General features: G+C 48.1%; 1 protein-coding gene and 1 pseudogene across 3 annotated transcripts; both read right to left on the reverse strand.

The window, feature by feature from the left end:
• Window positions 1-923: 923 nt before the first annotated feature.
• Window positions 924-15,832, reverse strand: mvp (major vault protein). Of its 3 annotated transcripts, none has more exons than XM_087840170.1 (18): window positions 15,689-15,832; window positions 12,896-13,074; window positions 12,594-12,789; window positions 12,191-12,314; window positions 11,948-12,079; window positions 11,189-11,283; window positions 8,687-8,923; window positions 8,468-8,593; window positions 5,975-6,187; window positions 5,179-5,414; window positions 4,917-5,114; window positions 4,599-4,743; window positions 3,934-4,145; window positions 3,736-3,852; window positions 3,313-3,439; window positions 2,570-2,758; window positions 1,623-1,769; window positions 924-1,247 (listed from the first exon to the last, which is right to left on the reverse strand). In XM_087840170.1, the coding sequence occupies exons 2-17, from the start codon at window positions 13,057-13,059 to the stop codon at window positions 1,644-1,646; spliced, it is 2,637 nt and encodes an 878-aa protein (XP_087696296.1). In that variant the 5' UTR covers window positions 13,060-13,074; window positions 15,689-15,832; the 3' UTR covers window positions 924-1,247; window positions 1,623-1,643. The 3 variants fall into 3 exon arrangements, with proteins under 3 accessions (XP_087696296.1, XP_087696294.1, XP_087696295.1); XM_087840168.1 differs by having other exon boundaries at window positions 5,975-6,190; XM_087840169.1 differs by having other exon boundaries at window positions 5,975-6,190; window positions 12,896-13,103; window positions 15,689-15,824.
• Window positions 14,755-22,035, reverse strand: LOC118453361 (E3 ubiquitin-protein ligase TRIM35-like; annotated as a pseudogene).
• Window positions 22,036-23,961: the final 1,926 nt, after the last annotated feature.

Genomic DNA, 23,961 nt, shown 5'->3' on the forward strand with positions numbered 1-23,961 from the left:
GTTAGAGTCGGATGAGGAATTTTTTTTTTTTTTTTTTGTTCCCCAAAGGTTGATTCTGTTCATCTGGACGTTTGCGTGTCTCAGTGACCCTAAAAGCTGGACCAGCAGAAGCTCGGCCACCCAAGTTGGTCAGGTCTTAGGGTAGAGGCCTGAGAAAGTTCAATCCAATTATCTGACAGAAACAGTTATCCAGAGCACCCCCCCCCCTCCATTGCCACCATGTGCCCCCTCGTCCTGAACCGGCCCAGGTCCTTTCTTCATTCAGGTGTATTTTCTCAGGTGGAGGTAAACGGGCCCGCCTCGCTCTTTGGCTTTGCGTGTGTCGCGGCTCAAAATCATCCCTGCTTGTTTTACGCCAGGCCTTCGTGCGCTCCTTGACCTTTGAGACTTAATTCTGATTGGCTGAAGAACAGGTGGGCGGGACTTGTGTGGCTGAGTTAGCCACTGTTTGCAGCGTGCTCCAACACCCAAACACTTCAGTCTAAATCTGGCGAGTAACCTACATGATCATCTCAGACCTTCTCTACGCTGAACTTTGGCCGCTCTCGCCGCCTTCTTCCTGTCACATGATGCCGCCTGTCTCCACCCATCAGTGACCCACAACCTGACCTTTTATTGAGCACAGTTGCCCCCTCGTCCTGGGCTTCACTGACCCCGTTTCATACATCCTTCAATCACAACGCGGCGTATCAGAATTAGATGGAAAACAAACCTTTTTTTGACTTTATTGTAACAGCTGAGAGAACATTTGATCCTTTGACGGTTTGCTTTTGGACTGGAGGAACATTTGAACCCAGAGAGGGGACACCCCATGACCTCACACAGGGCCAGGGGTAGAAACACGGTGATGAACTGAGCGTTTGGAGCTTTTGTTTGCTCATTATTGGCGAATCAGAGCAGGTCATGAAAATAAAACACGGGCACAGAGGAGGACGTCAGTTTTAATATTGCTTCAGCGAAAAAACCCACAGAAGGAGAAACCTCAGCACTTTGTAAGGCAGAGACATCCACACACCAGAGTCAACATCTGTAAACAGCATTGTTAGCTCGTTAGCTTTGGGAGAAAAAGTGCTCAGTAGGAACAAATCTTTGGCTGTCAGCGTGGGACGGGGAACAACATCTTCGCTCCGGGTTCTCCGACACGTGCGCACCTCACTTCCTCCGGACAGCACACATCGCTTTAATATTGACCTTTAACATATTGTATGGTAGGTGGAAAAAACCCGTCACGACCTCCAATGTTGAACCTGAAAAATAAAGAAAACAACACAGAATGAAATCCCTAAATGTTGGGAGTCGTCTTCATCAGTGACCTTTGTTCCACTGAACCATTCCTTTTATATTTGTTCCTCTGGCTCTTATTTTGAAAAGTCAGAGGTGTGATGAGGGTCTGACTGTGTCCTTCAGGTACATCAGCTTCATGTTTCTGAGCCTGAAGCTCGTCACAGTCCAACGTTTCCTGCTTGACTCGTGTTAAACAAATTTGTGCTAAATGATTAAAAATAAACGTTTCTTTGAACAGAGCTGATGGCTTTTGTTTGACGGCTGCAGAAACTGAATAAAATCACTGAAAAGTCAGCAGTAACAGAAACAAGAGAGAAGATCTGCTGAGGTTTACTTACACATCTGCTCCCTCCTCTTCCTCACTGGGCCTGTCCCTGACCCGGCAGCGCCCCCAGCAGGCCGTTGGCTGTGGTGAAGAGGTTGATGGGAGACGAGCCGTCCGTGATGAGGGTGGACTTGAGCCCCAGAGACTGGAGCATCTTCACCTGGAGGAAACAAACCAGCGCAGACAGTTTGAAGCTCAGCAGCAGCAAAAACAGGTTGAAATGAGACGATAAACGTTTCTCTGGTTCATCTGCAAACAACCTCGATTTGTTTTAATTCATTATGACACGTTTATGATTCGAGCAAACGCTGCAAAAAGCGGCCGGCGTCCGAGTCAGGCGAGCGATGGAAAAGTAAACGAGCACAAATTAAAAGCAAAGACTCCGTTAATAAATCTTCAACAGACTGTAACGAGTCTGTGCTGCAGTTCAACGTCTGGCTTATTCATCATCACGCCGTTCATACACAGACCACTGAGGTCAGAGGTCATGTTGAAGCTCGATGACGAGCTCGTCGTCTTCAGTTACAAACACATTTTCAAACACAGATCTTTGCGTCTGGTCTGAAACACGCGTGTCTACAAACACACGGAGTTTCAGTGCTGGTTGTGAAACTGAAAAGGAAACAGGAACTGTTGAGCTTTTCAAAATAAAACATGTTTGGTTTGTTGGAAACTCAAACATCTACCAAACATTGGGTTACTAGTTTGAGTCGCATGTTTTCTAGTTTTACTCTAACAAGCATGGTGTGGTTTTTCAAAATAAAAGCACCGGGTGTGACCAGCGATGGCTCAGTGAAATGAAACCTGCTGAACATAATAACACAGAATCAGCTTGTGTGTGGAGCAGACTCTCAGCAGAGTCTCTCTCATTCTTAAAATAATTCAGAGCGTTTCATGTTCGTGCGGCGTGGGTGTGGTGTCAGCGGCGTCGGTGTGGTGTCAGTGGCGTGGGTGTTGTACCTGCATCTCGGGGCCGGCTCTGGCGATCTCCTTCAGCGTGTCGCTGCCCAAACTCTCCATCATCTGCTTGAAGCGCTGACTCTCGATCTCAGCCAGCCGCTGCTGCTTCTCCACCTCCAGACGGTCGATCTCCTTCTTATAGCCCAGCTCCTGCTCGCGAGCCTTCGCCAGGCGCTGCAGCTCCGCCTCCTGCACACACACACACACACACATTACAGAGACATGTAGGGTCGACCTTACAATAAAAAGCACCTTGAGGCTGAATTTAACTGAATAGCTGGTGTGGGGATGGAGCAGATAAGACCGATGAGCCGATGAGGGAGAACTTTGATGCAGCGCTACGACAGAAATACCACGAAGAGACGACAGCCAAAAAACGTGACAGAGAAAATATCGCCATGGAGACGAGAGAGATTTTTTTAACAAAGCTGTTCAGATCTGCTTCTTCTTCTTCACTTTGACAGCTTCGACTCCGTCACTTTTTATTTCTTTTGAATCCGTTTAAACTGGCGTGAGCCGGCCGCCTTCTTTCAGACGGCGAGGTTAAATCCATCCAGCTCAAAGTCTTTGTTCATGTAAACCGGATTAATCGGTGTGACATCATTCGACCCTTGAACTCTATTTAAAGCTCACTTTTTTGGTGAAATCAGCGAGCTGTGAGTCAGCGTTTGATGCCGACTCGTTACTTTAAAGCAGATTTTACTGACATGTTTTATACTGAAAGGGAGGAAGTGTGAACGTACCGCCTCGATCCTCTGAGCCTCGGCCTTCAGTTTGGCCTCGCTGACCGCCGCCTCTCCCTGAATCCGAGCCGCCTCCGCGCGAGACTGAGCTTCAGCCTTCGCCGCTCCGGTGCTCTCCACCGCCGCGCTGAAACACACACACGCACACGCACACACACGCACACACACACACACACGCACACACACATTAGTTCTGATGGTTGGAGTCGGTCAAAGTCTTTGTGCTACATTCGAGCTCTGCCTCATGGAAGCAGCTCCAAGCTGATCTTTAAAAATCGGACAAAAATGTGACGACAGACATGAAACATGTTGAAGTCTCATAATTAATAACGTTATTGTGGTTCGTTTGCATTCTGTGATCTTAAGATATTTAAGAGCCATTTAACGCTCTGATTTCCTCCTGCTGGCGGCGTCTGGCTTCACCTGAGCGCCTCCAGCTCCAGCAGCTCCTTCCTGGCTCGCTCCGCCTCGGCCTGGTCGGTGATCCGCTGCCTCTCCAGCTTCCCCCGCGCCTCCTGCTCCAGACGCTCGGCCTCGTGTCTGCACGCAAGCAAACCTCATGAAGCTGCGCCGTCTCATTGATGCTGTGTGTGTGTGTGTCTGTGTGTGTGCGCGTCGGACCGTGCAGCCGCTTCCTGGGAGTTGGTGGTGATCTCGATGGCCAGCTGGACGCTCTTCTGCAGGGCATCTCGTGTGCGCTGGTCGACGGGCTCCACGGACTGGATGTCCACGCTGCTGATCACCAGGTTGTTCTGGCTGAAGCGAAGACTCGAGCGAACCTGCATCTTCTCGTCGAAGCCGAACACGGCCGAGCAGATGATGCGGTTCGAGTTCTGCAGACAGAAACACGTCGGCTCAACGATCACGTTAAATGATTGTTGCACTCGGACATGAGCTGAGCAGTTATGATCCACAGAGGCGGTGCTGAAGTGAAGATATCTCTATTTGAATCATGTGACCTGTGCGGCTCGGTTCAGACTCCAGCTCCACAACAGATGGAGGCACATTTGTTCTCATCACGCCTGAGCACGCTCAGTTTGTCAAGCTGACATTAATCATGAGGAGAAAACTTTACTCAAACCTGCGCTGGTCTGGGGGTAAAACAGCTCGTTTCAGAGGCTCTCAGGTTCAGTGTGAGACAAAGAAGGATTATTTCAAACTGAATCATGCAAAGCTCCTCGAGTGAACAAACACAGACCTGCAGACCGGCTTGTTTTTCATCAGTTGGTGATTTAACTTCATCTGAGAGTAAAAACTCATCACAGGCTGGATGTCCTGATACAAACCTTGTGGAAATCATCAAACTGCACCGAGGCAACAGCTCCACGGATCCGCGATGCGATGGCTTTACAGGCGTCGCCCACAAAGTCGGGGACTGAAAACACGGCCGCGGCGTCGGCCGCGTCCGTCCGAGACTTCACCTCGAAGTGCCTGCGAGGGTGAGGGGGAGGAGCCAAGGTAAGAAACACTTAGAACAGAGGCGTCTGCGTTTGTCGGCACTTTAACCCGGAAATGAACTTTCTTTAAAAACCCGGAGCAGTCAGAGATCACGCTGCTGCGCCGTGGACCGGCCTCTCCACGCACTCACACGAGCGTGCGCTTACCAGTTGTAGGAGAGCTGCAGCTGCAGCCGGGCGTGGTCGGCCGTCTCGATGGTGATGATGTCGGTGAAGAAGTCGGGCCCCAGCAGGAGGCAGATGGCCTTGATGACGTTGGCCCTCTTCGGCTTGTCCCCGGACAGCGACAGCACGGTGAACTGCTCGTCGGGTCCCAGCATCACCATCTCCGGTCCAAACACCACCCTGCAGACAGAACACCATCAGCACCAGTTCAGCTTCATTTAACCCCACCCACAGCGGCGCCCACCTGGCTTTCTTCTCCCTGTAGTCGTAGACCTGCACGGCGGCGTTGTGGGGCACCCTGAAGGACACCACCCTGGTCTTCTCCCTCGGGTCGGCCGGTGCCTGCTGGCCGCGGTCCGAGCGGTCGGCAAGCGGGTCGAGACGAGCGGCCAGCAGGGCCTCGACGTTCGGAGGAAGGTCCTTCTCCCACAGCTCCTCGTCGTGAGTCAGCATGTAGGTGTGACCAATCACCGCACGCACCTGCAGACCAGCAATACGTTGCTATGGCGTTGACCACGATCATCATTTACAGACACGTGACACGTAAAAGGAAACCCTAAACGCTCTGCACTGAGGTCCTGTGATGATGATGAGCGGAGGCAATCTTTACTAACGCAGGAGTCGCCCCCTGCTGGTCACGAGGACGGTTTAAAGGACTCTTCTGTCCTGGAAGCTCCGCCCATCGTCACACACAGCCTGTGAGCTGCTGCGACATTCTGACGTGACGCTTCGGGTCGCCTGAACACGACGGTCAGATAAACGCTGACGACCCTCGGACCGTGATGGGAGAGCGCTCTCCCAGGTTGGATCCATCCACTGGGCTCTGAGTGCTTTAATGAGGAGATTGACCTTTGACCCTCACAGTCACACATCTCACCTGAACTGAACACCTACGGGAGATTTTGGACCGACATGTTAGACAGACCAGCACCATGTGAGAGCATCACGTAGAAGACGAGTGCTCCTCCCTCCAATAGCGCGTCACCTGACTGCAGCGTTCTGTAAAGAGGCGGGGCTGGGAACACTGAAGCCACTCCTACCTTTCCCGTTTTGATGTCCCTGACGTAGATGCCCTCGTTCTCATCCAGCGGGATGGCTTCGCGCCGCAGCAACACCTCCACGCTGGCAGGGGGGACGTACTCGATGGGGCCCCGCAGCATCCAGCGGTCTCCAGGGCGACGGGGGGTGCCGCTTCTGCGAGAGCGCTTGGCCCTCTCCTGCAGCTCTTCCTCCTCCTCCTCCTCGTCTTCCTCCTGCTGGCAGAGAGAACGGGAGACAGAGAGGAGGAGGACGGAGAGAAGGGTTAACGTGGTGATGCACTGGAGCGGTGGGGGAGGGGGAGGGGGAGACGGGATTGGAGGAAAATACTGAGTAAAAAAAGAGACGGGAAGATAAACAAAAGGAAAAGGTGGAAGGTGTGATGGTGGGTGGAGTCAGGAGAGGGTTTGGGGGTGGGGGTGTTGAGTCAAAGGAAGGAAGAGAAGAAGAAGAAGAGGAGAGTGGGTTAGTCGGGGTGAGGAAGGGAAAGGACAGGATCACCAGGGATCCGGTTTAAACCAGTTCAGCTGGAGGCTCACATCTCCACCCAGGTGGGATCAGAGAGAGAGCGTGCACGCACACGTGTTTTAATGCACGCACACACGCGCCTTTTAACGCACGCACACATGTTTTAATGCACGCACACGCGCGTTTTAATGCACGCACACGCGCGTTTTAACGCACGCACACGCGCGTTTTAACGCACGCACACGCGCGTTTTAATGCACGCACACGCGTGTTTTAATGCACGCACACACGCGCGTTTTAATGCACACACACGCGCGTTTTAATGCACGCACACACGCGCCTTTTAACGCACGCACACATGTTTTAATGCACGCACACGCGCGTTTTAACGCACGCACACGCGCGTTTTAACGCACGCACACGCGCGTTTTAACGCACGCACACATGTTTTAATGCACGCACACGCGTGTTTTAATGCACGCACACACGCGCGTTTTAATGCACACACACGCGCGTTTTAATGCACGCACACACGCGCCTTTTAACGCACGCACACATGTTTTAATGCACGCACACGCGTGTTTTAATGCACGCACACGCGCGTTTTAATGCACGCACACGCGCGTTTTAACGCACGCACACGCGCGTTTTAACGCACGCACACGCGCGTTTTAATGCACGCACACGCGCGTTTTAACGCACGCACACATGTTTTAATGCACGCACACGCGTGTTTTAATGCACGCACACGCGCGTTTTAATGCACGCACACGCGCGTTTTAACGCACGCACACATGTTTTAATGCACGCACACGCGTGTTTTAATGCACGCACACACGCGCGTTTTAATGCACACACACGCGCGTTTTAATGCACGCACACGCGCGTTTTAACGCACGCACACATGTTTTAACGCACGCACACGCGTGTTAAACCACCTCTGATGCACTATGATGAGATTAAATAGAGACATGGCTCGATGTATGTAAGGGTTCAGGCCTAAAGGCTGATTGTCTCGTCTCTGCTTTGAAAGAACAAACTTCTGTTTCACTTCCATGTTAAAGGTCAAAGGTCAGGACAGCACAGTTAGAAACAGGCTGTTGGACGGCTGATTGGAAGGACAGCAGGAGGAAGCTTTGGTTACGCTGGGACGTGTGCCTGCAGTCGCTGCTGTTACTGTAGGACAGTAAAGCTTTGTGGGGCTTTGGTTCATGCAAACCTTTTGTCCTGTGTTGTGGCTGCGAGCTCAGGCCTCGTTTCTTGGTTGGCTTTTAGTTCTTTGGCCCCCAGAAGACTAACTGCGTCTCATTTCTCTTCTACTTGAAGGAGATGATAGTTTTGGCTCTCTGTTCATTCACACTGTGATCGCTGCAGAGTGGCGAGCGCTGCTCCTAGAAGGACGCTGACTAAAAACCCTCAACACTGCCAAAAATATGCACACAATAAATATTTCCACACGACTGGTGGCTCAGTCTGCACACAGCCGGGGCCTCACTCTGCTGCTTTCTATGACTGCTCTGACCAGAGTTCACTCTGTTCCTGGAAACACCTGCGATAAAGCCTTTCAACCACACCCCTCAGCACTGCGCGGCGTGCTCACCTTTCGACCAGAGACACGCCTTTCACCTGCATACCAGCCTTTACAGAGCTGCAGCACGTTACAGGTGGCCTCTTTATTGAGCTGATCGTGTTTGCTTGTTTAATCTCTCTGATCGACCGGTTGCACAAGATGGTTTTAAAGTGCATCATCTGTGCACGCCCAACCTTCCTCTGACAACACCTCGTCTCTCCTTTCTGCTCAGCTGACGCTCCCAGAGAGCAGCGAGCAGAGACAGCAGAGTTCAGGAGAAAGAGCCTGAGAAATGCAGAAAGAGCTCAAATCCAGCTCACTGAAGGGTTTAACAGTGAAAGCACACGACAAAGGTTTGCATGAAGCAGCCGTGATTTAGTCAGTCATGCAAATCTCTGAATATTTTAGGAAAATCAACCAAAACATGAAGCGATTCTGTGCTTTGCTCTCTTCTTACCTCCTGGGTGTCATTAAAGGCCTCCACAGCTCGCAGCACTAGCCCCTCCTCCTCCGACAGCACGTACACGTCCTGGATGCCGTTTTCCAGGTGCTCCCCGGGCTGCAGGAAAAACGAGCGCTCGCCCTGACAGAGGAAGACGAGGGGAAACGATCAGGCCTGAGGAAATGACACGAACGCAGCAAAACTAGAAACGGCCAGACCGAAGCTCCGCCTCACCTTCACCACCCTCTTCTGACCCAGCTGAGGTTTCCCGTCGTGTCCGACCGGGTCCAGGATCACGCAGTACTGCCTGCTGCTCAGGGTGGTTACGTCCACCACACCCACCACCTCCTCTGCCACAGAGGGGATGTGGGCCTCTCTGTCAGCCATGGTGACCAGCCATTCCTCCCCGGTGCGACGCTCTCGCCCGCCGGCGTCTTTAAAGGGCCGCAGGGCGCGCACGTGCAGCGCTTTCTGAAGACACGACAGCAGCGAGCAGTCAGAGAAACCGTCGCCATCCGCGTGGTTTCTCTGAGGGCTCGAGAACCACAAACACTGAAGCTGTGTGATTGTGTCTGTGTGTGTCTGTGTGAGTGTGTGTCTATGTGTCAGTGTGTGTCTGTGTGTGTGTCAGTGTGTGTCTATGTGTCAGTGTGTGTGTGTGTCTCTGTGTGTGTGTCAGTGTGTGTCTCTGTGTGTGTGTCAGTGTGTGTGTGTGTCTCTGTGTGTGTGTCAGTGTGTGTGTCAGTGTGTGTGTCAGTGTGTGTCAGTGTGTGTGTCTCTGTGTGTGTGTGTGTCTCTGTGTGTGTGTGCGTCAGTGTGTGTGTCTGTGTGTGTCAGTGTGTGCGTCTGTGTGTGTGTGTGTCTCTGTGTGTGTGTGTGCGTCTGTGTGTGTGTGTGTCTCTGTGTGTGTGTGTGTGTGCGTCTGTGTGTGTGTGTGTGTGCGTCTGTGTGTGTGTGTGTGTCTCTGTGTGTGTGTGCGTCTGTGTGTGTGTGTGTCTCTGTGTGTGTGTGCGTCTGTGTGTGTGTGTCTGTGTGTGTGTGTGCGTCAGTGTGTGTGTGTGTCTCTGTGTGTGTGTCTGTGTGTGTCTATGTGTCAGTGTGTGTGTGTCAGTGTGTCTGTGTGTGTGTGCGTCAGTGTGTGTGTCAGTGTGTGTGTGTCAGTGTGTGTGTGTGCGTCAGTGTGTGTGTCTGTGTGTGTGTGTGTGTGTCAGTGTGTGTGTGTGTGTGTCAGTGTGTGTGTGTCTGTGTGTGTGTGTCAGTGTGTGTGTGTCAGTGTGTGTGTGTCAGTGTGTGTGTGTCTGTGTGTCTGTGTGTGTGTGTGTCAGTGTCAGTGTGTGTGTGTGTCAGTGTGTGTGTCAGTGTGTGTGTGTCAGTGTGTGTGTCAGTGTGTGTGTGTGTGTGTGTGTGTCAGTGTGTGTGTGTGTGTGTGTGTGTGTCTGTGTGTGTGTGTGTGTGTGTCAGTGTGTGTGTGTGTGTGTGTGTGTGTCTGTGTCTGTCTGTGTGTGTGTCAGTGTGTGTGTGTCTGTGTGTGTGTCAGTGTGTGTGTGTGTGTGTGTGTGTGTCAGTGTGTGTGTGTGTGTGTGTGTGTCTGTGTGTGTGTCAGTGTGTGTGTGTGTGTGTGTCTGTGTCTGTCTGTGTGTGTGTCAGTGTGTGTGTGTGTGTGTCTGTGTCAGTGTGTGTGTCAGTGTGTGTGTGTCAGTGTGTGTCTGTGTGTGTGTCAGTGTGTGTGTGTCTGTGTCTGTCTGTGTGTGTGTCAGTGTGTGTGTGTGTGTGTGTGTGTCAGTGTGTGTGTGTCAGTGTGTGTCTGTGTGTGTGTCAGTGTGTGTGTGTCAGTGTGTGTCTGTGTGTGTGTCAGTGTGTGTGTCAGTGTGTGTGTGTGTCTGTGTCTGTCTGTGTGTGTGTCAGTGTGTGTGTCAGTGTGTGTGTGTGTGTGTGTCAGTGTGTGTGTGTGTGTGTGTCAGTGTGTGTGTGTGTCAGTGTGTGTGTGTGTGTGTGTGTGTGTGTGTGTGTCAGTGTGTGTGTGTGTGTGTGTGTGTCTGTGTCTGTCTGTGTGTGTGTCAGTGTGTGTGTGTGTGTCAGTGTGTGTGTGTGTGTCAGTGTGTGTGTCAGTGTGTGTGTGTGTGTCAGTGTGTGTGTCAGTGTGTGTGTGTCAGTGTGTGTCTGTGTGTGTGTCAGTGTGTGTGTGTCAGTGTGTGTCAGTGTGTGTGTCAGTGTGTGTGTCAGTGTGTGTGTGTCAGTGTGTGTCTGTGTGTGTGTCAGTGTGTGTGTCAGTGTGTGTGTGTGTCTGTGTCTGTCTGTGTGTGTGTCAGTGTGTGTGTCAGTGTGTGTGTGTGTGTGTGTCAGTGTGTGTGTGTGTCAGTGTGTGTGTCAGTGTGTGTGTGTCTGTGTCAGTGTGTGTGTGTGTCAGTGTGTGTGTGTGTCAGTGTGTGTGTGTCAGTGTGTGTGTGTCAGTGTGTGTGTGTGTCAGTGTGTGTGTGTCAGTGTGTGTGTCAGTGTGTGTGTGTCAGTGTGTCAGTGTGTGTGTGTGTGTGTGTGTGTCTGTGTGTGTGTGTGTGTCAGTGTGTGTGTGTGTGTCAGTGTGTGTGTGTGTGTGTGTGTGTCTGTGTGTGTGTCTGTGTCAGTGTGTGTGTGTGTGTCTGTGTGTGTGTGTGTGTGTGTCTGTGTGTGTGTCTGTGCGTGTCAGTGTGGGTAAAGAGCAGGTCGTCGTTTCAGGGCGTCTATGGGGGGCGGGGTTACCTTGTCAGTGAGGATGAAAGCGTTGACGATGTCAATCACCTCTTCGTGCGCGCCTGGGAGGTACGCGCCCACCTTACTGACCAGCCACTCCTCACCTGAGCCACAGACACAGGTGAGACAGTTCGTGACACTTGAACATAAAACGAATCTTTTCTGAATCTGCAGAGGAAACAGGAAGTCCCCGTGAGCCTCGGGCTTAAAGGGGAACCATAACCCACCGGCTCACGGAGGAGGAGCTTAAACAGCTTATTTCACACACAGGATGAACTAAGTATCACTTTGAACTACAATCATGCAAAGCCACCCTGTTTTCCCTTATATCCTTATGTACATCAGAGAGATTTCTTTCATACCTGTATGTCTGATGGCGAGTAAATGCCCCAAAGTTTCGTTCTGAATAATAATAAAGAGGCTATTCTATTCTGTTCTATTCTGTTCTATTCTAATAGAGTGAATTAATAAAAATATGGAGCAGAAATAGGCGGAGCAAACCTCATTTCATTTTTGCTCTTTAATCATAATCAGCTTTGATTGAACCTTTTATGTGACGCCAAAGTGAAGTTGATTCATTACAAAATGCAGGAAAATCTGAGCATCTGAAACCACCGAGAGAAGAAAAAAGGAAACAAACAAGTTCCACAATTACAAGATGCAAAACAAAGTTGTTTAGTTTGATCTTTCTCTCTGTGAACTGACTTCTTGGGAACATTTGGGGGCGGAGCTTCAAACAGTTCAGGGGTGCTCACAGGTGAGTGTTACCTGTCACTCTGTTGACTCCGGTTCTGTCCTTGCCCTCCTTGCGAGCTCTCAGCCTGATGGCCTGGTTCTCCCTGATCACCGTGGCCTTGATGGTCTCCAGCACGGCCACCTCCTTCCTGGGGATGTAGGTCCCTGAACCCAAACGGGAGATATATCGTAACTGCAGCTCGTGCTTTCAGAGACGCAAGAAAAATGCAAATCAATCAAGTATTTGTTCTGACAACCAGTCAAACCAGTACACACCCGGTCCTTCGAACAGCCACTCGTCTCCAGCTACTCTCTTCTCTCCTCCCTCCACCTCAAAGTCCAGCAGAGCCTGCAGACGCAGAGCCGTGTCGGGGTACACGATCTGCAGCGGCGTCACGTCCTGGAGGACAAAAATCGCACGTTCGAATCAGCGAGAACAAAGAAACTCTTCAGTGACGCTTCCTTCCAGGATAGAACGAGTTTCTTCTTCTTTAAATGTTAAATTGAACTTTTTCAGCTGAACATGATTCAGTTCAAAATCAGCCTGATTTATTCTCCGCACCGCCCACTTCCTCCTGATTGGTCAGTTTCTGGAAGCCTGCAGCCTGACTTTTCATGTTTTCATCTTCATTATGTCTCCCTGATAAAGTTTGAATTCCCGTGAAATAAACGAACAAACCTGTTGCATCTCCTCCCCGGGGTACAGGGGGAACGGGTCCTGGGTCAGGCGGATCTCCAGGTCGGCGTGACGCAGCTTGGCCTGTCCAGATTGGTCAAACAGGACCTGGTTGTCGTCGTCGCGGGCCACGGGGTTGGCGATCACACAATAGTGACGAGGAGGCACCATGACCATGCGCACCGGAGTGAAAAGCACTCTGGGGGGAAAAAGGAGAAGTTGATGTTATGAAGTTTTGAGCTCCTCCCGAGGAGCCTGAATGTCAGAGGACTTCCTGCTGAAGCCGGAGCGCGGCTTCCTCTGACCTCTCGTTGTCCTGGCGGATGTAGGTGAGCGGTCCGATCTCCACCCGGGCGATGTTGGTGTTCTGGTCCAGGACGTGGATGTAGTGATGCGGAGGGATCCGGATGATCGATGCCTCCATCAGCCCCTCCATCTCCGGCCCGCGGTTTCCGGACTTCTTAGACATGATGTCAGCAAATTACTGCAGATGATGGCATAGAGAGGGCGGGGCTTATCAGGAAAAGAGAAAAGCTGAGAATAACCTTAAAAAACTATTTTTATCACGTTTGATTTCAAATGAAGAAAAACAGAACGACTCTGAGGGGAAAGTTCTTCACGCTGGTTCAGCTTTTTACTGACATCTGTCAGCATCTCCTGTTTATACAGCCAATCAATACAAGCCGCCTGATGACAGTTATTGATTATTGAACACAGACCAAAGTCTCTGTAAACGACTGGCTGACACCTCCACAGCAGAGCACGAGTCTCTGCTGGGTTCAGGTTCACCTGTCGGGTTAGTCTGCTGCCTTTTACTCATTTTAACTTTATCTCCATATTTCCATAAACTCCAGGTCTGTAAAGACTCTGGCGACGTGTTTATGAGCCACGACCATAAACACGAAACCTCCGTCCTCTGCTGAACGCACCACAACCCTGAAGAACAAACACAACACACAGTGAGTCTGAGCGCGCTGGCGTCAGGATATCAGCTCAAACATTCAAACGCTGCTGAGGAGCCGAACGTGAGATAAGAGCTGAGACTGAGTCTGAGATGAACTTGTGACTGAATCAGACACACAACAGGCTCCACAAATCACGCCGGAGCCGCCGTGCGCTCGATCGTGCGCCCAATAACATTTGCATGCACTTTGCTCACAGTCATGGTGTCATATGACCTGAAAAACAAGCTCGACCTGAAACAGCCGATCATCAATAATCACAAAGAAAACAATAAAGTCGATGTGCAAACACTCTGATGACCCACAGAGGAGGCGTGGATGTGGAGCCGCCGAGCACAGGGCGTGTTTCTGCAAACAGCTCAGGGCCTCGCGTTAAACCACAAAACCTCACACTCAGGTTCCTGAGCCACACAGGTAGACGCTCCAAACTGCGCTGAGCTCTGTTCAGTCTGCAGGTTTCTACGCTCTGCACGAGGCTGCGTCCTGTTCAGGCACAGTGAATAAAAGAGGAAACGTGAAACTGGAAGCAGGTAACAGGAAGCGCTGCAGGTGTGACTGTGGTGAAAACGGCTCAGGTTCAGTCGCTGAAAGCTGCTCCTTCACCCGATTCTTCATCCAATCAGCTTAAACCAACAATAACCCCGACCACGTGACCTCATCTGCAGCTTTGTCAGCGATCCAAACCGGTTATTACGCACGCACACACACACCGGCTGTCAGTCTCTGTTACCCAACGTTACAGTATTTGCATCCACCTTTGTTGGTGTAATCCGGGGTATTTCTCCTCCACCTCGCGCACGCGCGCAGCTTTAAACAGCTGCTTTAACGATGCAGCACGAAGGAGAAATTCTACTGTCAACTTTTTCATGTGATCGATAAATGTTCACATTGAAATCTGAACGTTGTCTTTCGTTTTGGATTCGGGAGCCACCAATCACACTTCATCTGCTCGTGCTGAGCGAGAGCGGCACAGATCAGAGGCTCGGAGGATGATGAAGGTGGAGCTGCCCGGGGGCCCGCCACCATCACGCTTCATATACGTTTCATTTGGTTTTGTTCGATTATAAATATCTATCTATCTCTATATATATATAAATATCTTCCTCACGTCTCCACAGCTGGAGCAGCAGCGGCCTGCTGTGACGTCCGGTTATACCTGTTACTACTGTTGTCGTTAATTCTGCTATTATTTTTACTTTCTCTCAGATTTTCAGCTCCACCTTCTCCACACTGAACTTTTCTACAGGCTGCCTGGGCGCACGGCGAAGGTAGGGGAGGGGTGCCAAATCACCGATCCAGCCCTGGGTGGAGGAGGTGGAGCTGAAGAGTAAAGACGCAGACAGTTGCAGCCTGTAGCATTGGCGTCTTTTACGTGTTTCAGAGTTGTCAGCAGCTCGCGGCTTCCTGCAGCGCTTTGATAGCAGCATCCACTTCATCATCACAGGCTGTCCAATACAATGGAAACTGTGAGGGAGGCTCCTTCTGCTCTGTAACATCAGCTCTGACGGAGGAGGCGGCTCTGCAGGATCACAAACAGCTGCTCATGTACGCTTCACAAATGTAATGGTTTACAAACCTGGCAACCCACAAAACTCCGTTAAAACACTCTGTATGAAAGCCCCTGTGTCTGACTGAGGCAGAAATCACCTAGTTTGATGTTCCCTGAGATTTTTTTAGTGATTAAAAGGAGAATAAAGACCCCAAAGCGCCTTACACACACATCCACACACACATCCACACACTGGTGATGGCAGCTACATTGTAGCCACAGCCACGCTGGGGCGCACTGACAGAGGCGAGGCTGCCGGACACTGGTGCCACCTGGTGAAGTGTCTTGCCCAAGGACACAACGACCGAGACTGTCCGAACCGGGGCTCGAACCGACAACCTTCCGATTACAAGGCGAACAACAAAAGGCCAGAAGACTGAAAATGAAACTCAAACACGTTAAAGTTCAGATTCTAATCAATTAAAAGCTATTTTTCGGGTGTACTATAAGCCGATTTAAAAGTGAGGTAATATTTGTTCACGCCCCACCTTCAGCTGTTCAGAAATCTGCTCCGACACGTACGGAAGTTTAAAGTTTGAGATTTTAGAGTAAAGTTCTGCGGCGGTCAGACAGCCTCAGGGTCTTACCTGTTCCCGAAGCAGGCAGCTCTGTGTTTGCTCTCAGGGTCCCGACTCACACACGGAGGGGAAACCGACCGAAGTGCAGTGACTGCGGGAAAGACGAGAGAGACCTGCAAACCCGGAAATGATCAGCAGAGGCGAGTCATCTGGTCCGGGAAACACACACGCGCACACGCACACACGCACGCACGCACACACACACGCACGCACACCCACACACACACACACACACACAGTATTTAAAATATTTTTGAACCATAACTATTATTAATAATCCTGTGGATTTGTAACTCACAGGACAAAAGTCGAAATTCCGATTTCCACATTTCTGAAATTTCTCATAGATTAAACAAGAACAAGATTTAAAAACATTAAATTTTAAGCATAAATGATGAAAAACACAGAAATATGCACCTCAGGTCAGTAACTATGTAGGAGCTCTGTTGTGTTAGTAGCGCCCTCTGCTGGAAACCACATGAACTACATGCTATCATTCATGCTATAAATGGTCCTCATGTCCGGTTATATAAATACACAATGTTCTGATGTCACACATTCAGGTTAAATAAAGTGTGCAGTGATACACACCTCATACTTCAGATGTCTTGATGCATCAGGTAAGAAATTCTGTTCATCTGGACTTTAGAGATAATCTGCTGTGACAGAATAACTTTATTTACAGCACCTTTTAAAAACAGACGCACAGAACGAAGCTACAGATCAGGCCGAGAAATGAAATAACATTAAAGAGAAAACTAAAAAATAACCACAAACATACACAAGAAGACAGACGAGAAAACTGTCTGTGATGTTTCAGATTTAGAAATCTAATTGTGAAGAAGGTGAGACAGAAGTTCATGTGAAACATGTGACGCTTGTAAAATAAGCTCAACATCGTGTGTGTGTGTGTGTGTGTGTGTGTGTGTGTGTGTGTGTGACTTCCAACCGTTTCTAACAACATCCTGGTCATAAAATGGTCATCTCGCCCACACCCAATATATGGTTCACTTCCTGTATTGCTTCACCGTGCACAACACAGTGAAGCCACAAAAGGGCAGGAAGCCGACCACACAAGAAACAGAATCTTCATAAGCGATGTGTCTACGATAATCCTCCCCCAGCACAGAGTGGGTGGAGAGGGGGTCAGAGACAAAGATCCTATAGACTGAACTAAGAGTTTACACATTTAAGAAGCACAATGACAACATTCAACAATTAGACTTAACAACAACAAGTACAACACATTGTATAAGAAGTAAATAAACAAATGCAACTGATATTCAGTGCAGAAGTCGTGGTTCTAACATACAGTTATAAATAAGTGACTGCAACATCATTAGAAGCAGTCACACCGATGCAAAGAGCTGTTTTCACACTCCATGTCTCAAACTTCTCCATCAGAACCAGCTCTGATCATTTCAGCTTCTTCTGTGGATCCTCACAGGAAACAAGAATATTTAAAATGATTTTTTCCTTTTGCTTTGCTGCTTTGGGGACAAACACATAGACACTCAGATAAGAAGGAACCAGCCCAAACAGAGATTTATAGATAAAAATAAACCAACGGGAAAGTCTGCAGATATACAGAGACGGATACTTGGCAGCAGCAGAGAAGAGCCTTCAATTGATCCAAAATGCTGCAGCAAGAGTCCTGACAGGGACCAGAAAGAGCAGATTTCTCCTGTACTGGCTTTTCTTTGTTGGCTCAAAAGCATGTCGGCCTATTTCTAGAACATAACTCCTGTGATAAACGAGGAACCGCTGTATAAAAGAAATAGAAAGAAGTCCTGCCGTTAATTAATGCTTCCATCTTAAATATGATCAACTATCTCTAATAATCAGCCTGTACCACAGGCCTCCAAGCTGTAGTTAAACCTTTACTCACAAAGCATCTCTAGACCCAGCAGTAGAGATGGCACGATACCACTTTTTATGTCCGATACCCAGTGTTGGGGAGTAACGGAATACATGTACCGCCGTTACGTATTTAAAATACAAAATATGAGTAACTGTATTCCGTTACAGTTACTGTTTAAAAAGGTGGTATTTAGAATACAGTTACTTTGTTGAAATAAATGGATTACACGGCGGTACTTCCCTTTTTCATATTGTGGCGGGTCAGGACTGTTTGGGTTTTGTTTGACAGCTACGTTCTGTTGTTCCAGGCAGCGTTACGGTTGCCATGGTTACAGGGTGACGCTCTCTCTCTCTGTTATTCCTGGGTGAGAGAGGCCTTTTTGTTGTTGTTGTGCTAAGCTAACAGGCAGAATGCTACAGGTATAGCTCTAAAGAATGTAGCATCATAGGCAGTGTAGTCCGTGCTGCAGGGAGAATGGACTGCCATACCCGTTATGTGTCTGTGAGCGAGGGAGGGAGAAAAAGGAAAAGTACGAGCTGTCATCGAGCAGAAACGGGAGCTGGAAGCATGTAAATATAATAATAACCACTGCAGCCAAGAAGAGAGCCTGACGAGCCCAGCTGTAAGTAAGCTATTAAGACTCGACTGTACACCGTGTTCGTGTTTTCCTCTGAAACAATAAGTTCTGTTGGAGCAGCCTTTCAACGCCTCTCTCTGTCTCTAGCTAGCAAAGTTGACCCAGACAACAACGTAAAGCTAGTTTTCGGCTATGAGCCGACACAGAACCCACCGTATTAGCCAGAGGTCCCTTTACTACGGTTCGGAGCCGCGGACCTTCAGTAACAGTAATAAATCACAGCAATAGTACATTCATGTAGTTGTAAACAGCATGATAATATATTAAGTAATCCAAAGTATTCAGAATATGTTACTCTCATTGAGTAACGTAACAGAATACGTTACAGAATACATTTTGGGGCATGTATTCTGTAATCTGTAATGGAATACATTTTAAAAGTAACCTTCCCAACACTGCCGATACCGATATCATAAATTTGGATATCTGCTGATACTGATATGAATCCGATATAGTGTAATTTTTAATATCTTACTGCATTGTGTATAAGTTCATAGTCAAGTTTAAAAAACAAACAAACACTAAAGCTATTCTGTTATACCTGTATACCTGTAAAACACACTGCACCCAAAATGTTTCATAGTTCAGCGACACTCATCAAGCTAATAAACTTAAACCTTCATATTCTGGTGTTTTAAAGAGGACTTAGCAGAAATATATTAAACAACCTGACTAACAGGGCTGCAAACTCCCAGCAAAAAAAAAAAAAAAGGGAACTACCCTCTTCCTCGTGATGCTTAATCGACGTAATCAACTTTAATTTAATGTATGTGTAAGAAAAATGCACAGAAATCTATTATTTTTCTACAATAATTAAATAGATTCAACATCTTTCTCCAACAGAGTTGCAGACTGCACAGATGGTATCTTCCCAAAAGTACTACAGCTTACTAGGGTGTATAACAGTTACTATATACAGTAATGGACTTCTATATATTTTACATCAGATTAAAACTTTGGTTGTAAGATTCAGATAATTATTTATTAAAAGCTCGACAGAAAAGTGTTTCTTTGTACCCCCCCCCCCCCTTTTTTTCCCCTGTTAATCCCATAGCATACATTTTCACTGCTATGCAGATGACACCCAGCTCTATCTGTCCATGAAGACAGATAACACACACCAATGAGTTAAACTGCAGGAATGTCTTAAAGACATAAAGACCTGGATGGCCACTAACTTTCTGCTTCTTAATTCAGATCAAACTGAGGTTATTGTACTCGGTGCTGAAAAGCTTAGAAATATGGTATCTAACCAGATTCTTACTCTGGATGGCATTACCTTGGCCTCCAGTAACACTGTGAGGAAAATTCCACTATTTCACCATAAAAGCCAGATTGTTTTTTTAGTCTTTTATTGTGAAGCACACATAGCACCTAATCATAACAACAGACAACTCCAGATGCTAAAAGAAGTTCACTTGAAGCCATGTAAAGTTATCGGTGACCGCACTGAAGCTATAAGCAAAATAAAATAGTTCAAATAAAATGTAAACCCATCTCCTGTCACAACCAAACGTAACTTCACATCAATTATTAATAAAAAAAACAAACAAACAACTCATTATAACTACATTTATTACAATAGGCTGTGTGGACACAGTAGAACAAGAAGCAAGGAAATATGTCCAAAAGCCCAGGAATAAAAAAAGAGCAAAAGTCTGGGAGTCCACATATTAGAAAACATTACAAAAACACATTCAGGAAGCACAAGGAGTGCACAGCTACACAACACAACAAAGGACAAACACTGAGAGAACACAAGGTAACATGGGAAGGTGAAAAGGTGGAGAACAAACACAGAAGGAAACAGCTACCTGCAGTCGTGGGTGAAGATACAAGGGGACATAGGGTTAGGGTCAGGGAATGAAATATAAAACATAAACCAGAGTACAAAGTTTAGTGAACTCAAAAGAAGAAAGTAAAACTGAAAATATTGTCATAAAGAAGCCGTACAGAGGATCAGAACAATCAATGTAAGAGCCAATTAAAGGTTAATTTTATTGGTACTGGTAAAATGATTAGAGGAGAAATATACATGTTTGATGTTAAGAATATAATTTCTAGTTAATTTCAAAATACTGTTTTGTTAAAGGTATAGAATATAGAAGTGCGACATTCTAATGCGCTTTTTAGTATTTTGGGCTTCCGGCACACTGTAATTACGTAGTTGGGGAGTCGGATAAGCTGGAAGCAACACAGTTTTTTGACCGAGTCTTGCCATGTAATTAAAAGTTTCAATAAACATCTTTTTGCAAGAAAAGTACCTGGACTCGCTCGCGTTTCAAATGCATGTTGCCGGACTGACTCCTAAAGGTGGTACAGAAGAGTGAAATAGAGACGGAGTGCCGCCACTACAATCAACATAAATGAAAAATTACAAACACAATGCAGTTAACAACTCTATAGAGAGGAAGTGGAAACAGAGAACCAGAAGACGACTACTATCATCACATCTTAAATTGGCTGTTTTGAATTCCTCGCGTTAGCACGAAGGTCGGGAGCCTGCTTCGTCACACACCTTCATCGGTAACACCTGCACTGTGGTGCAACACTTACAGTCACCTTCAACAAGAGGAAACATCCTCTCAGTGAAGGTGTGTGTGAAGGTGTGTATGTGTGCGTCAGTGTCAGGATCAGAGAACGACAGCTTCCCTCCGTCCCAGTCCAGAGTCACTCTGATCCTCTGGAGCTTCCTCCTTACTGGGAGAAAGGACACCGGAGCTGGTGGTGCCCATTCATAACATCGATCACTTTGATGCCCTATTTCCAGAAACCCAGAGTGTATGTGTCCCTTTCTCTGACAGGACTCTGCTGACACACCTGCTATCCACAGTTTGCTGTCTCCAACCTGAACGTCCCAGCTGGGAGTCCCTGACTCAAAGCCTTCAGAGCCCAGCACAGCACAGCTGTCCCCATCAAACCTCTCGGGGTTATCAGGAAGCTGCTCAGATCTTCAGACAGGAGGACTTCAGGGTGAGCGGTGTTAGGGTCCAGGATCGCAGGCGTGTAGGACACCAAGTCCTGCATCTTGTTCCAGATGTTGACGGTCAGGTTGCCCAGGTGTTTGGCCTGGTCTATCAGAGCTCCTGAGGGCAGCTGTGGATCATCCAGCAGGGGGCAGCGCTGGACTCTGCTGCAGCCTTGTAGTTGTGCAGGAAGGAGACGTCTTCAGCTCTCAGCTCCTCCTCTGTGGCTCTGACTGTGTCTGAAAGAGCTGCTATCTCTCTGCTCAGAGCCTCCACCCTCTCCTCCATCCTCCCACTCCTCTGCTCCTCTTCCTCCCTCAGTGCAGCCAGCCTGGCCTCCTCTTCTCCTTCTAGAAACTGGTGAAGCTTCTTGAACTGCTCCTTAATCTGCCTCCCTGTGCGTCGGGCCTGGGCCTTAATGTGTCCTGCTGTTTGGTCAAACTTCACTTTGACTTCTTCACAGACCTTTAACTTCTTCTTTACGGGCTCCAGAGCTTCCTGAAGCTTGTCCTTGTGTTGTCGTGCAGCTTCATCGACGGGTCTGAATCTGTGCTTGGTGTGTTTGTCAGAGTCTCTGCAGACGACGCACACGGCTGCTGATGGTCCAAACAGAAGAGTCTGAGTTTCTCAGAGTGCAGACTGCAGAGATCCTCCGACGCTCGCTGATCTCTCTGCTGTAGGAAGGACTCACACAGGTTCTTTAAAGCCAGGTTACGAGGTGGATCGTCCCTTGAAGATCTTCTCCTGCAAACTGGACACTTGTGTGTTGCGTCTGCTCTCCACCAGCTCTGCAGACAGTCTGTGCAGAAGCTGTGCACGACAGAACAACAGGATCTGAGAAGATGTTCTGACACACCGAGCAGTTAAGATCCTCGTCTGATCCGGAAGCCATCGAGTTTGTGGATGAAGCTGAAACAGGAAGTACAGTCAGTCCTGGTTCTCCTTCTCTTCACTGAAACTTCCTCTGAGTCGTATGTTTACACTAACTTACTGTCAGTGTGGCTGCTGTTGTCGTCCACTTTTGTCTCCTGCAGCTGCTCACAGGAAGCTGGTACTGTGGTCTGATGGTCTGAGTGAGTCTCTTTAGTGAGGAACAATAACAAGGTGTGAGTCAGTGAGGGGCGGGGCTTTGTCAGAACTCCTCAGGTAAGATGTTTTTCCAGAGCACAAAAGCCTGTCAGCTGCTGGAAACTGTAAAACAGGTTTGTCCAAAGTTCATCAGGACAGTCTCAACTTTAGACGTGAGGATGAGGATAACAAAGTTCTGACTGTGATACTGTGAAGAAGTTTAGTCCTGTAACATTTGTAAGTCGGCTTCACATTCAAAAAAGCAAATTTCTTATCTCAAAACTTCAGAGGTTCATCATGTCAACTCGTTTATCTCAGGTGTGCAGAAAGTAAAGAAGTTTGAGTTCATAGGAACATGTGTTGGTGATATTTACAGGCAGATGTGACCAGTGCAACATAGAATAGAATAGAATAGAATAGAATAGAATAGAATAGAATAGCCCTTTATTGTCAGTGTACAATGAAATTATGGGTACTCCACAGAATAAGAATAAGGCACAGATTGGAGAGCAAAGAGAAGACTCAACTGTTGTGATTTGGCGCTGTATAAATAAAGTTGAATTGAATCTTCCATGATGTTCTCTCTCCTACAGCGTTGGTTACAATCACACAAGTATGAAAAATTATGTAAATTAGGCGATGACATCATTTAGTGACTTTTAGGACAGCCAATAGCGATTTTCCTTACTGAGGAGTTGGTAACTCTGATGGGGTGGTCTGCGCTTCCTTAGCCGACTCACCTGTGGGGTGGGTTGGCCCCCATTGCAATGTCTGGTCTGCACCTGGGGAGCTCGTGGTGTGGGGTGCCCTGGACTCGGTGGTGCTCCGGGTGTTGTCATTGTGGGCCCTAAGCCGACTTTGTCCCACCGTCTGGCGGGGTGTTAGGAATAAACAATAGGGGTGACAGCTCAGCCAATCGTTTGCTGGCTCTCTCTCTCTCAAGGGAACTCCACTATCTCCTGGTCTTACTATTCCCACTCCCACATTTGACCTAAACTCCTTCCAAATAACGGGGAGAACAAGTTTTAACACAAAAATGCTCCTGACTGCTGCGAGACGGCCGTGGTGTTTAATTTACACAGTGAAGGAAACTCTGAGTTCTCTAATGTACAAAGATCTGCACAAACTCTCAGCAGACACACAAATTTACTCCAATTTTCACACACAAAAAACAAACACTGAAACACCCACTGGTGGGGAGAGGGTCATCTGGCGGTTAGGAGCTTGCTGTCTATCGAATTAGCCAATCCAGGAACAGGAATAAATGCAACCACACAGCCCTAACCCTGGGAAGGAAGAAACCCCCACACCCACTGGTGGGAGGACACTTACACACACAGGTTTGTTTATGCTGTCAGTCATCCCTGGGAAGAAAACTGGAACGTGTCAAATTAACTCCAACAGTGCATCTCTGCTCTTATACAAGCATGTTGTTGGATAATATGATGACACAGATCACGTCAACATTGCCTAATTCGTTAGGGAAGATCAAAGTTACACTAATCAGTCTTATTTATTATAGTCACAAATCAAAAAAAAAGATAAAATAATGATTGTTTTAAATCTAAAGTCCAGTTTTTCTTCTGAGGATTTGCTCAGTATGCAGTAAATGTACATGTGTAAGAATATCTGTACATGCAGGTATTTCATATTTTCAGGTCCTGATAGAATTAGCAGGTTTGTGTCGCCCTCTGCTGGACACAGCCACAAACTACACGATCTGCTTTCTGAAAGTTGAGGAAAAGTGTCC

The sequence above is a fragment of the Neolamprologus brichardi genome, chromosome 4 (assembly GCF_056152115.1).
Source record: "Neolamprologus brichardi isolate AB-2024 chromosome 4, ASM5615211v1, whole genome shotgun sequence".
In the NCBI taxonomy this organism is placed as follows: Eukaryota; Metazoa; Chordata; class Actinopteri; order Cichliformes; family Cichlidae; genus Neolamprologus; species Neolamprologus brichardi.